At 58.1% G+C, this 14,447-nt stretch overlaps 1 protein-coding gene across 1 annotated transcript in view; it reads left to right on the plus strand.

Annotated features, from left to right (window-relative positions):
* The first annotated feature begins 6,609 nt into the window (after positions 1-6,609).
* The window catches only part of NECTIN1 (nectin cell adhesion molecule 1), a 64,786-nt gene continuing 56,948 nt past the window's right edge, over positions 6,610-14,447 (plus strand). Inside the window, exon 1 of the mRNA XM_041770948.1 lies at positions 6,610-7,075. Within this exon, the coding sequence (XP_041626882.1) occupies positions 6,997-7,075 (79 nt within the window). The 5' untranslated portion in view covers positions 6,610-6,996. The remainder of the gene's footprint in view (positions 7,076-14,447) is intronic.

A 14,447-nucleotide genomic window follows, 5' to 3' on the forward strand; every position in this document is an offset into this window, starting at 1 on the left:
TCTGGTTATTGGGACATCTTGGGGACTTCTTAATAGGGCTCCCTTCACATCAAAGTGAGCTTTATTAACCAATTACTAAATGACACAGAGGGGCCTGGAATATGGCCGGGAGGGGAAGTCATTATTGTATTGACTTTGGGTCTTGTCCAAACCCAACAGCTGCCTCTCTCAAAGAGCCCGTGGAAGCTGAGGGAGGGCTCTGGGACAGTTTCCTGGGGATGGCACCCTCCTCAGGGCTCATCTCTGTCTGGTCCCTGCCCCCAGCCATGGGGTCAGTGAGAACGGGGAGTCTATGTGCCTGTCCTCCAAGCGGGCTGTCATTTCCTGCAGTCATCAGGCCTTGGAGCCAGGAAGAAACATGAAATTCACGTGGGCCACTGTCCACGCCAGGGCAAGAGTCCCACGGCCAGCAACGCCAATACGTGGCCCCGGGGCCTCAGTCTGAAAAGAGACAGGGAATCTATCCCATTGACGTTTCCATCAACAGTCTTCCCAGACTAAACTAAATCTCCTTCTCCCATACATATGCCCACTGGCACTGCTTCTCCTTGAGGAAGGCACACAGACTAGGCTGGTTCGTCTTCCTTCAGGGTGGGGAAGATTGCTATTCCCACCTCCCTTCCACCTCCTTTCTGCCTCCTTTGGCCCTTCCCCTTCCCAAGGTGTGAAGCCACCTGTCTCACCTCTGGCAGGTAACTTCACCTCCAACCTCACTGCAAAGACCCGATCAGATCCTTAACTTCTCTGATCTCCACTCCAAAATTTCCATCCTCACCTCCCTCCTCATATTCCCTCCAGGCTCAGAGAAAGGCTAGGTCCTTTTTTTTTTTCCCCAGGCTGACTTCCACCCCTGTGTCACACCACCATGCCCCCTCCCGGGGCCTGCTCCGTGAAGGGCACTCTCTCATGTTCTTACACTTGTTACTCCAGATTTCACTGTTTGCTCGCTCTTTTCCCTCTGCCTGCAAGATGCTCAGTAGCTTCTGATTTCCCAGAAAAGGGGGGGGGGGGGAAGTAGCCCCTCTGTCTCGGCTGTGCTAAGCCTCACTCTTTTACTCATTCTGTCCACCATCAAACTTCTCCAAAAGTACCTGCTACCTCTCCTGGCCCACCTCCCGTTTGCTCCTCCTGCCGCTTTGATCTGGGTTCTGCCCCGACCCTACTGCCAACACCACTCTCACAGGTCACCCGTGCTTCTGCCACCATTTCCAAAGCCCCCCTCCTGATCCCCGCCTGCTTTCTGCAGTATCAGACACCATTGGCAACCTCCTCCTGCAAGAAATTCTCTCCTCACTTGGCTCCCATGACAACCCTATCTCCACGCTCCCCTCCTCCCTCCCTGACCAGTCCTCCTCTGCCTGTCCTACCCACGATATTGCCAGATTCATCTCCTGAAAGCCCAGTTCCAGCAGCTCCCCAATAAGTGGTTCTCTGTTCAGAGACCTTCCATGGCTCACTGCAGCCTGCAGAAAAAAATAAATCACGGAGTTCTGAAATAATGCAACTACAGTCAACCCTTGAAAAACACGGGTTTGAACTACACAGCTCCACTTATACATGGATTTTTTTTTCAATAAATACAGTCCAGGGCTGCCAATGTATCTCCTCTTCCTTCTGATTTCCTTAATAACATTTTCTTTTCTCTACATAATCGTAAGAATACAGCATATGATACGTGGAACATGAAAAATGTGTGAACCGACTGCTTACGTTATCAGTAAGGCTTCTGGTCAACAGGAGGCTATCCGTAGTTAAGTTTGGAGGGAGTCAAAAGTCATATGCAGATTTTCAACCATGCGGGAAGTTGGCGCCCCTAACCTCCGTGTTATTCAAGGGTCAACTGTGTGCACAGTACAGAATATATAATGCAATAATATGTCAGGGGGGGTCAAACTTTTTAAGCAGCAGAATCCATTAAGAAGAACCTTCCTCAAAAGTCCCATGTTGAAAGAGCATGAAAACAAAGTGCTCTCTAAACATGGCTCTTAATGAGGCAGAGAGCGAGCGGGGAATGCAGGCAATTCTAGGGCTTTCAAAATGCAGTCGGAAAGCCACTGAACAGATTCAACTCCTCAGTCCGAGATGAGATGAATGAAGCCCAGAGAGGAGAAGCGATTGGTAGAAAGTGGCACAGGGTGCGAGTTAGTCAATCAACGCATTTGCATTGAGTGCCCACCAAGTGTCAGGCACATTCGAGGTGTGGGGGATCGAGCAGGCAAGGAGCCTAGGAGGGAAAGAATCAAGCCTTATAAGCAATTATGGAAGGGTTACAAGCATGCAAAGGGAGCTGTGAAAGCAGATAGGAGGGGGCGCGCCTGGTATAGAGGGCACAGTGGGTCACTCTGGGGAAGTGACATGGGTAAACTGAGCCCTCAAAAATCAGCGGCTGGCCAAAAGAAAGAGGAGGAGCATCGGGGCAGATTGAACAGCAAAGGTAAAGGCCAAGGATGCGAGTTCGATGGCCTCACAGAACCTCAGGAAAGCCCCGTGGCTCCTCCTCAAAGCCCTGGATCTGGGTGAGACGAGGCGCCCCAGGCCCCGAGGAGGACTGGCCATGGGCCTCACAGGCTGGCAGGCCAAGGAAGCCTTCTCAGGTATAGGGACTTGCTCATTTGCATTAGGACACAATCCACTGCTAAATGCAAGGTGGTACTATGGATCGGATCCCCTCACTGAGAGCGGACATTAGCAGAAAAAAGGGAAATCCAAATAAATTCTGTAGTTTGGTTAATAGTATTAAACCAAGGCTAATTTCCTAGTTTTGACAAATATGTGATGGATCTAGAAAACATTAACACCACAGAAAGCTGGACGGAGGACACATGCAAACTGTTCCATCTTTGCCACTCTTTGGCAAATCCAAAACTACTACCAAGTAAAACTTTTAAAGATTCATATATCCCTCTGGCACCATAGCAGAGGAGGGCAAAACTGGACGCGGGGAGAGAAATTTCAGGTGTAATGATGACTGACCCTTAAACTGTTCGGTACGTACACCAGACGCTGTTCCAAGCACCTCCTGTTGCTCAACTCATTGAATCTTCACAGCTCCATGAAACAGGTGCTACTATTTCTCTTCATTTTACAGTTGAGAAACCTGAGCACAGAGCGGTTAAGTCATTTGCCCAAGGGCACACAGCTAAAGCGGGGGTTTAAGGATCCAAATCCAGGCAGTCTTGCTCCAGAGTCCCATGTGCCTGACCCTGACATTTTACCCCCACCCCTCGGTGTACAGAGGATCCATGGCCAGGGGGTGTTGCAAGGATTGGGCAGAAATTATGAGCATGTGGATAGTGTGTTAACAGTAGAAACAGGGCAGTCTTCTAGACTTACTATTGGAAACAGAATGAACAGTGTTTGCTTTTGGGTTAGAAGATGGTGGCTGAAGAAGAAGAAGCCAGAATGACTCCTAGGCTTCCAGCTTAAGAGGAGGGACCTGACCCTTGGTCCTGTGCTTCTTCCCGCCACTGGAAGAAACCTTTCAGGCCTTTTGCATTCTGGTTGCACTTTGCAGTCGCTCTTACACATCCCCAAAATGCAAAAACAAAACAAAACCCTGCAATGTCCACTGGTCCCACACAGGCCCCCGGCCTCTCCCATCTCCATGTTCTCGTACAAGCTGTTTCCTCCACCAAAAATTCTCTCCTTGGTCTCCCTTGGTCCAAATATGATCCACCCTTCAGGGCCTCGGGCACATGACACCTCTTCCAGAAGCCTTCCTTGCTCTCCACAAGGAGAAGCACTCACTCTTTCCTCTAGATGGCTGGGTCTTGGGGCTGCCTTTGGCAGTGACCAAGCTTCGTGCTCTAATATAGTTATTTGAGTAAGGTCTTGGTTGTTCACTTTTGTACCCTCAGGACCTCGCATGGTAGATACTCAAAAAGACATCTGTTTACTCTCTGAGTAAACAAGCTCTATCTTATTTTCCTTTGTGGCCTCCCTGACTCTCTTTCCTATCTGCTGTAACCCACCACACACACACACACACACACACACACACACACACGTGCACGCACGCACACGCACACACACACATCCAGAGCTGGCACCTATGTTGGTGTTTTGCATGTTTTAGGGCTTGTTTAAAGGTCATGCGTGAATGACCATACTATCTCATTTACTTGCCCTCATCTTCTCCATCCAACCCATCCCCAGGCAGCCACGCCAACCTCCCAGACACCCTCTCTGGAAGCTCATTTAAGAGCAGATCAGAGAAGCCTTACCCAAGGATGAAGAGGTGAGGGAACATGAACAGGGAAGTAGTGGGTACTGGTGCTTCTGGATTTGCCCCTGCAAGCCCCTCCGCTCAGCTCCCACGATGTGCCAGGCAGAGTCCCAGACCACGGCAATGAACCAATGTGGCCGTGGCCCTTAACTCAGGGGCCAGAGGGGAGGTGCCTGGCCGCTGGACCGGGCTACCACAAATCAAATTTGATCAGACATTCCCCAGCATAAAACCCTCCTTGTGGCTCCCTGGCATTCACAGATCTGCGGGCCTCTCCTTCCCCCAAGTCCTAGGCTCAGGCTATCCCCTGTTTGTAGGTCCTACTCATCCAGTTACTGCTTTCTGCCTTTCCTCATGTGGGCCTCCCCCCACCTTAAATCCAGCCCCCTGAATGCCTCCCCACTCCAGCACATGTCTGTTAGATGACTCACCGAGTCCCTGTGTCCCTTCTCCCCAGAAGCCTTCCCTGATCCCCATCTCACCCCAGGCTGAATGGGGCACTTTCTCCCAAACCTATCAAATCCTGGGTGCGCACCTCCGTGACACACGACACACATTAAATACTTGTTTATAACATCTGTTTCTATATCTGTCTTCCCCCTCAGCACCCCAACTAGACTGTGTGCCTTTAGGGCAATGACGGTGTCTCTACATCCCCAAGCCTGGCACCTGCTTGGTACAAAGAAAGCCTGACTACATGTGTTAAATGTAAAAGATGTGTACGTGAGTGCACAAACATCCATGTGAGTGCCAAATTAGACCACTTCAACAGGGAAACAAGAGACACTCCAGGGCCAGATCCCCAATGGTGAGAAAGTGGTCCTCCCCTTGCCCATCCTCCTTCTGCTCCTCCTACACCCAGAAACTGGAATGTATGTGTTATCAGAAGCTGGCCCTTCCCCTCGGCTCCTTCCTGCTGGACAAATGGCAGCAATGGGCAAATGGAGCATTATCTGGTCAGGTATCTGGGGAGAACTTGGTTCTCCCTAGTAGGAAACCGTCTGCCTCCTCCCCTCCCCGGGGGTGGAGGATGAGGGCAGGCGATCCAGAGGGAAGGCGCAGCGGGCAGGCTTGGGGCTGCCAAGGGCCCCCCGAAGGGCCCAGCCGCCTTGGCAGGAGGCCAGCCACACCCGGATGTGGTGGGTGGTGAACGGGATGGGGCGGAGAGTCCTGCCCTGGCGAGGACACTCGACTGGATGGGTCACTTTTGCGGGATTCTTGCAAATCGCACAAAACCAAGGTTCTGGCAAAGGGAGCAGAGCTCGGTTTCCCGCTGATTTCAGGAGGGGAGGGGGCTTCCGTTGGGGGGGTGGGGGGTTCGGAAACCCTGAAAGGGAGCGGCGATCAGAAAAGACCTTCGAAAAGACCTTCGCCTCTGTGGCTGGCCCCCATGTCACGCACCGTCGCCCACCGCGCCACCCCCCACCCTCCTCTCCCCGGCTTCCCCGCAGTTTCCGCTCGGTCCGCACAGCCGCCTCTCCATGCAGCGTTCAGGCGGTGCAGCCAAGAGGGGAGCTGCAGTCCAAGTCGGCCACTTTCTGCCCCGGTGCCCCCGGGCGAGCGGCCTTCGCCTCCTCCGGCCTTTGTTTCCGCATCTGTAAAATGGGGCCAAGGTTGGGGCAGAGGGCCCGCGGAGGCCCGCGCAGCCGGACCCGGCCGGATCCAGCAGTCTCCGGGCGGCGCGCTCGCCCCTCCGGCGCCCCCCCCCGCCCCATCGCACCCCCACCCCCCCCCACCCCCACCGGCAGCCTCTCCGCCCGCGCCGGCCGCTAGGGGTCACTGCCTCCCTTTGCCACGAGGAGCAGGGCGGCTGGCCCTCCGGCCCTTCCCCGGCGGGAAGGCGGCCGAGGGGGCACCTCCCGAGCCCGCGAGCCGCCGCGGCCCCGCCGTCCGCGCCGGGGTCGCGCGTCCGCGGGGGGCGGGGAGGGGCGCGGGCGGGCGGGCCGGGGGGAGGCGGCGGCGGGGCGCGGGCGGCGCGGCGGCGGCAGGAGGGTTAACGCTAACCCCTCCCCTCGGTCTGACATCACGGGGAGAGCGGCGGAGAGGCTGGCGCTCGGGAGTGGGAGAAAGAGCGAGAGCGGCGAGCGCGGCGCGGCTGGGCGCCCGGGCAGCTCCACAGCGGCGCGGGGCGCGGGGCGCGGGGCGCGGGGCGCGGGGCGCGGGGCCCGGCAGCGCGAGCGCGGCGGCGGCGCGGGGAGGCGGGAGGCGGCGGGCGGGGGTGCGCGGCGCCCCGGGCTCGCCCTCGGCGCGGAGCCGCACCGCCTGAGCCGCCGACCGCGCGCCCGCCCTCCCGCCGCCTGGGCCGCGAGCCCGCCGCCGAGCACCGCCGCCGGCCATGGACGCCGGCGACCTGGGGCCGAGCGGGAGGGCGTGAGCGCGCGGGGGCCGGGGGCCGGGGGCCGCGCAGCCGGGCACCGGGCGGCCGGGCGCGCCGGGGGTGGGTCCCTCTCCCCAGCCCGGCTCTGCGTGGAAGAAGAGGGCGGGGACCGGCGCGGGGCGGAGAGCGGAGGAGGAGAAGGGGCATGACTCGAGCAACTCGCGGCGGGCATCCTCCGAGCCTCTGAGCCGCCGGCGGCCCGGGGCCCGGACTGCGGCCGCGCCGCTCGCGCCCACCCGCCCCGCCCGCCCGCCCGCCCGGCCGACGGCTGCGGCTGACCTGGATCCTCGCGGCGCCCGCCGGCCGCCGGCGATCGGCCTCCGTCTTCCGGGCTGGTCTGTGGAGCGCGGGGAGCGCCGTCCTCGCCGCCCCGCTCGCCGGACCCCGGCCCCCGATGGCTCGCATGGGGCTCGCGGGCGCCGCCGGACGCTGGTGGGGACTCGCGCTCGGCCTGACCGCGTTCTTCCTCCCAGGTAAGCGCGACCCCCCCCCCCCCCGCGATGCCTCCCGGGGCCGGGAGCTGGATGGCGGGCACGGCCGGGGATCGGCGGAGACAGGAGCCAGGAAAGTTGGGTCGCGGCTTAGGTGGGGGGCGCGGGTGGCTCGGCGGGGAGAGGATGAGAAGCCCAACAGCCTGCCCTGCAGGGAAGCAGGCGGGTGCACGTCTCCGTGCGGCCAGAAAGCACTTTCTGCGCCCAGTTTTTCACAGAGATAACGATGCGATCGCCTTCTATTTATTTAATGACCGGCCCTCGGCCCGGGGAGCAGTTTGGAAACACCGCATGTTGCATGAATGCAAAATAACCGCGGCAGTCGCGGTCCCGGGGTGGGAGACAGCAGCCCGGGGGGGGCTCCGGCCCCGGCCCCGGCCCCGGCCCCGGCCCCGGCCCCCTTGCCAGACGGCTTCGCGCGCTCGGGCCCCGCCCGCCCCACGCGGCCCCGCCCGCCCCACGCGGCCCCACGCGGCCGCCGGGAGCCGGCTCCTGCGTCAGAGGCAGCTCCTCGCTCACCTGCGGTCGCTGTCCGGGGGGTGAGGCCGGGCGGCGCGGGCTGCCCCCCCCCCCGGCCCTGCGCGGGCTGCACCTCGCCTCGGAACTCCGCTCCCGGCGCGGGCCCCCCGGAGGAGGCGCCGGGGCTTGGTGCCAGCCAGGTGGCTGCGTGACCCACTTTCCCGGGGGTGCCCCGCGTGTCCTTCCTCGAGGTGCCGGCGGCCGAGGGGTTAACCCGACGCCCGACCCTGGGGTGGCCCGCGGTGGCCCATCTGACGGGTGGGGTGGGGGCGGAGGCTGGGACCGGCCCCGGCGTATTGTGCTGGGGAATGAACTGGAAAATGCGTTTAGGAGGCAAATCCGACCGAGTCCCCTCGCCTGCTTTAACCCTTTGTGTCGGCGGGGAAGCTGCCCTGCTCCCTCGCGGCTGGTGACCGGTGGGGGTGGGGGTCCTCCAGCCCTCTGGGAAGAAACCTGAGCCGGTCTCCCGCCCCGGCTAGATGGGGCTTTTAGGGGGAGGGAGGGGGTTGGCTGGAGCACGTGGTCTGGCCTTAGGGTGGCCGAATTAGGGGCGGGAGTACAGAGAGACCAGCTCCCAGTGGGGCAAGAATATCGGATCTCCAGCGCCACTGGCAGCCGCGGGTTGGAGATGCTTGCGATGCTGCAGACTCCGCCGGGCTAGTGTGTTACCCAGGGGCCAGCCTGGCTGCCCAGTTGTGGGGCTGGGGTGCACCCCTGGAAGGTACGAACCTGGCCGCATTCGATTCTATACCCCTTCTGCCAGCAGCTCGCTGCCAGGGCTCCACAGATCTCACTGAGTGACCGATGGCATCGAAAGCACTTTGTGGAAGCTGGCACAGCGATGCCCCCACCCCTACAGCCTGTGGGGTCCTGTCCTGCTAGGTGGGGGTGAGGGGGCATACAGGGAGCACTGCCCACTTCAAGGGGCCTGACTGAGTCCCTCCCTGGCCAGGGCGGTCATGGTGAGCGAGAGGTCTTCCTGGCACACTGGACCTCCTGGGAAGCCAGCGGGAGCTCAGGCCCTAGCTAGGACTCCTCTGACCACTGGAGGATTGGGCTTCTGGGAACCCTTAATTGCACAGTGTCCACACCAGGATTCTAGGAAAAAGGAGAGCTTTAGGGGAGCTCTAGTTGGTGGCACACCAGGGGTTAACCTAATTCTGGTCAGACAGAGTGGGAAGGTTTGGGGGGAAAAGAATGCACTCACCCCCATCCTCCCCTCCTTTTGTTATTCTCTTCCCCCAGTTTTGTGATACATAGTGGTTAATTCCTTTGGGGGGGGGTGGGCTGGAAGCCTGCTCTGCTCCACCCCACTCAGGAAGTGGAGTCAGGGAGAGATGGCACTCTAACCTGGCTCAAGTGTAGACACTCCTGCCACCAAAAATCCGGATTGAGGAGATGGGATGCAGACCAAGAACCACAGCTCAGACAGGCACTTATGAGCGCTCCTCGATTGACTGTCATTGTTATGGCTGGCTGGCATCAGGGGCAGCCAGAGTTCCCCGACTCGCCAGGCTCCTGTACCCTGTGCCTCTTCCCCTGGTGCCCCTGGAGAGGGAGGCAGGTGGGTGAGGTGGTGCCCATATGACACTTGGATGGAGGTTGGTAGGCCCTGAAGTTGCCTGCCCGCACCCGGCTTTCCACCACCCGCCAGCTCCTGAGTGCTCACTGCTGCTCCTCTCTGGGGACTTGCCAGCCTGATGCTCTTTTCTGCGTTCTCCTGGGCCGGGTCAGGGAGCATGGACCAGTGAGCAGAGGACCTCTCTGGGGGAAGCAGGTGGGGGCAATCCCCAGTGTGTGTGTGATAGCCCCCTGACTAAAAAGAAAAAAAGCCTTCCAATCTGGCTATTGACGCGTAAACACAGAAGTGTGTTTTTACAACACAGACTTTACCAGGCTGGATGGTGAAGCCCCACAAGCTTCTGAGATAACAGTCTGTGGTTCCTACAGGTCACCCCAGAGGAGAGGGCCAGTGGGGCCTGGGGACCGCGCCCTAAAGAGGGCCAGGAGGAGCCCTGGGGAGGAGGCAGGGAACCTGCCTTAGAAGCAGGTGCACAGAACTGGTGTCCCACCTACACCACACCCTCCCTAATTGGCTTCCCCAAACCTTTTGTCTGGAAAGAGAACACACACCCCAGGTGTCGCGCACACCCTCAGAATACCTGTCGGGCCACAGCACTCCCCTTCTCTGCAGTCTGTACAGAGCTCGCAGAAGGTGGTTTCCTTCGAAACTCGGAGTGTCAGGGCTGCTGGGCTCTTTCCCTCTCTGCATTTCTCAGACAGTGATGTGCTCAGGCTTGCTGGGCAGGACATTATGGCAGAACCAATTCTGCTGGCCTGGGGATTACAGCATGTGTGAACAGCAATCTCAGTGCCCGTTTTGGAGGCTGCGCTATGGAGAGTGTCTCAGAATCAGATTCGAGGCCTAATAGTCAGCTGGAGGGGAGAAGATATTGCAGAGCCTGGGCCCAGCAGCCCCAGCCGAGCAGCCTATAAAGCATCCCTGAGCCTGAGTATCTGTGGCTCAGGGGGCCGGGTGGCCCCTTGTTGCCCGATGCTGGCCGAGACCATCATCCGTTCCCTTCAAGCCACTTAGTTTTGCACAATGGATCCACCTCGTTGGCCACTTCCTGACCCAGGACCCAGTTGAATGCTGCCAGGATGGTCACACCAGCCAGCAGAACCCTAGTGCTGACGGCCGAGCCAGCAGGCCCAGCGCAGAGCCGTGGGGTACGGGCAGTGGGTCTGCCCCAGCCGCTGTCTATGATACTGCCATTGTTTAGCAGCTGACTAATGTTCATTGTTCGGCACAAACAGAAAACACCCAAGGGAGGTGTGAATATACCTTCGATTTTCCTGATTGTATCTTTCCTGGTTAACCTGGTGACTTGAATGGCTCCCTACCCGGGGGAGAGACAAGAGAGGGTGCCTGTATATTCCCCTGTTTTACTGATGCTGTGTGGTGTCGTTTTGTTTTGAACTTTGAATGTTAGCCAGTGTGCCAGGCTGGAATGGACACTAGCTAGCTGTGGGACTTAGGCTATAACGTTTCTGACCGTCTGCATATTGTCTCGCCATCAGTGTCGAGTGGGTACACACGCACACACATGTGCAAGGCTTTGTGCGCTTCTGTTGGTTATCTACAGTTCCTCGTGCCCCTGCAGACCCATGGGCATGAGGGCGAGGAGGGGTTGTGCACTGGTATGTGGGGTCAGCACGGGACTGGGACCATAAATATATATCAGGTGTATATTTACATATAACTGATTTCTGATGTCTTTCCAACTAGGATTTTGTGAGTAGCTCTGAGCCTTGGTAATACCTGTGTGGATGTCAGAGTGTCCGAGAGGTGATTTGGGGAAGAGACCTAGGATTTACCCTTGGCCAGTTCCTTCCAAGATGGGCTGTTGGGTCCTTTTGGGGGAGGGGGGGCAGCCTATACACTGGTCGCTTCTCCTATTCTGTCTTTGGCTTTAAACTGGGTCTCTACACTCTCACAGGGAGATGCTCACCTGGAGAGACTTTGCTCTCTTGTCCCCCTGGCAGAGAGCATCTGGGACCTGGTGCTAACTGGGGCCTGGCTTGCCCCAAGGCTTCTCAAGATCCCTGCAAGGCTGGGAGGGGCCCCGGGAGATAGGCTTTCAGCTACTGATTTGGCATCTTTGTTTCCCGTATGAGTACTTGGGGGAAAGGTGATCATCTAGAGGGAAAGGTGGGCACATTCCAGGCATTTAAAAAGGGACATGAGCGTGGATTTTTGGTCCCCCATAAATAGCCCTGTAGAACCTTATGTGTGTCCAGGTCAGCAACATACCTGTGCCTGGAAACACCCTGGCTTGTGCGGCAGAACTCGGGAGCCCCCTTGGTAGGAGAGGAGGAGGCGTGGAAGAGCCCAAGACCCTGTGCCCCAGGATGGCTGGTTGTTATTTCTCCCCACAAAGCCCGCCCCTCTCCATAGAGACCAGGTCTGCATAGAGACCAGGTCTGCAGAGCCAGCAGCAGATGTGCTGGCTGGGGCAAGAGGTAACTTAAGATCTGAGCAGGGATCACCTTGCAGAGGGAATGCCCTGAGTTGGAGATAACACCCTTTAGACCAGTTAACCCTTGAAGCTCTGGATTCCATTGTGCTGATTTGGGAGATGGGGAGAGAGAAGAGATGGGAAGAAGACAGGTGAAGCCTAATATCCAAACCCTGACCCATTCCACCAGGAGGGGTGAACTTAGTGCAACAGGAGACAACCAGCAAGGACACAAAGAAAGTCTTCCTGACAACAGGCTATAGGCTCCTTAGGCCAATGGATAATCCCAAGGTTTATCCTTGGGGCGAGGGGTGGGGAGGGGGGTGGGGGTCATTGGTATGTATTCTCAGTTGCTCATGGGATCTGTGCTTTTATGGTCTCTAGGGCAGGGCAGCAGCAGTGGACCCAGGCCCTAGTCAAGAGAGAATGGCAGACAGCTTGGTTCCTTTCCCTACAGCCTGGAGAATACCTCGTCTTGGCCGCCCAACAAAGTGAGACAGCAGAGCACAACCAGGTGGACTGGGTTTGACTCCCAGCTCTATGAATTGCTAGCTGAGCAGACTTGGTTAAGTTTACTTTACTTTAAGCCTCAGTTTTTCCCGTCTGTAAAATGGGTTTCTGTTAATACAGATTTCAAAGGAGGTTGTAAAGATCAGATTGACCGTAATGTATGAAAAGTGCTGAGCACATTGCCAGGCGTGTGATAAATGGGCAGTGTGGTGATATCTCCTCCTATGCTCTATGCCTTTCCTCTGAGTGATCCTGGCCCCCTCTGCCTCTGCCAACTGGGCAGTGCCACCTTTGTATTCCTTCGAGAAAGTGCCACTCAGCTGCCTGCCCAGTGCTGACCTCACTGCCCTTGGTGCCGACCAGGAGCTGCTCCATGAGCTCCTGCCTCCACCTGGAAATGGTGGAGGAGGCCACAGCATCCCAGGGGCTCAAGTGGCCTGGTGCGTTCCAGGCACCTGCAGGAAAATGACCCTGGTGGTCGCGTACTCTCGAGCAGCAGGTGCTGTGTAGCCTTTGTTCTGCAGCGTGTCACCAGGGGCTCTCCCAGGCACCCGCCTCACTCCCTGGCTATGGCCCAGCTGGGCTGCGTTGCCCATCTGGAGCTCTGGCTGTGGTAGAAGCCGGGGCTGGCAGGGAGGGCCTGGGACTCAGCCCCTGCTTCCCTTCAGAATTCCGCATTTGGGGGAAGGGTGGGCAACGGGACCCTCTCTCCAGCAGTCCACTCATCTGGCAGGATGGCACAGCCAGATCAAGAATCCCTCCTGGCGTCACCCCCTTCTCGCTGCCAGAAAACCCTCTTCCGGTTTCTCCTGCTGCAGATGGGATCCTTTTGCCACTAATAATAAAAATGTCTGTGGCACTCTTGACAGCTCATGGTTCCAGCCGATCCTCCCAGTAACCCCATGTGAATGGTATTCCTGGTCCTTTTACAGAGGAGGGAAGTGAGTCAGCTTAGTAATTTGCTGACCACCTCAAGCCAGTGTGGCCACGTCAGGTGCCAGGTCTTCTGACTCCAAATCCTGTCCATGAGGGAGATGAAACAGGCTGAGATGGACACATACAGCAGAGGTTGAGCCAGGCCACGGGATAAAATGTGTCCAGTGAGATGGTCTTTCACTTTGCCAGCTACCACCACTCTCCCCCTACAACAAGCTGGAGCTCCCTGGGGAAACGAGGGATAAGTTGAGGACGTAGGTCAGAGGGTGGCCCAGCCAGAGCTGACCATGGAGCAGCCCAGGTTCGCACCACAGTACAGGACGCCCAGCTGTGGGAGGGAGGGGGACAGGGGGAAGGATGTCCTTCTGGAACCTAGAGCATCACCCGCTGGAGATCTGGCCCGAGACATGGGCAGGGCCCTGAGGGGTGAGCACGGAGCCCCAGGGCCCAGGCAGTCACAGAGAGAGCTCGTGGACAGAGGGGAAAGGGAGGCAGAGATTTGGCAGGCAGAGCCAACTCCCTCTCCTGGGCCACTCCCCACCCGGCTCTGGTCTGCGCAGACCCCAATTTCATTCCCAGTTTATGAGGACTCTCATTACCAAGCCACAGACAATAAAACCCGCCCGGCCACTCTGGCCCGGATCTCATTAGAGGACATTAGTTCCGCTGGCTGGTAGCTCCACTGGGACACAGCTGCAGGCGTGGCCCAGGAAGCTAAACAGGCCAATGGCCATGGGCACAAGAATGTCCCATTGGGAGTTTGAGTTGCATCTCTGGGCTTAAATGGAGTCCCCCCTCGAAAGTGTGCTCCCTTCCTCGAAGCTGGCTGGAAACACTCCTTCCCGCCCACTTGAACCCCCAGTTCTATCCCCTGCCTGAAGGGGAGAAGGACACAGCTCCCTCCAGGGCTCTTCATGGGAGTCCGCTTTGTCTGGCAGGAGCTGGCCAAGAAGCTCAGCGAACCAGCATTCTGGGGAAGAGGGACTTTGGGGGACAGCAGCCCTCTCTTATCCCGAGGTCTAAGAGACACATCCTAGTAGCGGAGTCTGGACTCCTCACAGCCACCCTGGCCTGAATCCTGGCCCATCTTTCTGCCTGGAAGGTGGGGGTAGTGACCTGGGGACCTCATGGTAGAAACCTTTTTCAGCCCCTAACGATGCCCTTGTGCCAGCTGACAGCCTTAGCAGGGGCTTGCTGGTCTCACATCCTGCCGAGGTGGAGTAACTTGCCCACAGTCCCTGTGATGGACTGCCAAGGGCGCCATCTTGGGGCTCTTCCCACCAAAGATGGGATTATTTCTTGCTTAGCAGATTCTGGTGCCTGTTGGTTGACAGCCAGGTCCTCTCTGCCTGCACCTTCCCCTCCTGCTT

This window comes from Vulpes lagopus, chromosome 10 (genome assembly GCF_018345385.1).
Source record: "Vulpes lagopus strain Blue_001 chromosome 10, ASM1834538v1, whole genome shotgun sequence".
Taxonomy (NCBI): domain Eukaryota; kingdom Metazoa; phylum Chordata; class Mammalia; order Carnivora; family Canidae; genus Vulpes; species Vulpes lagopus.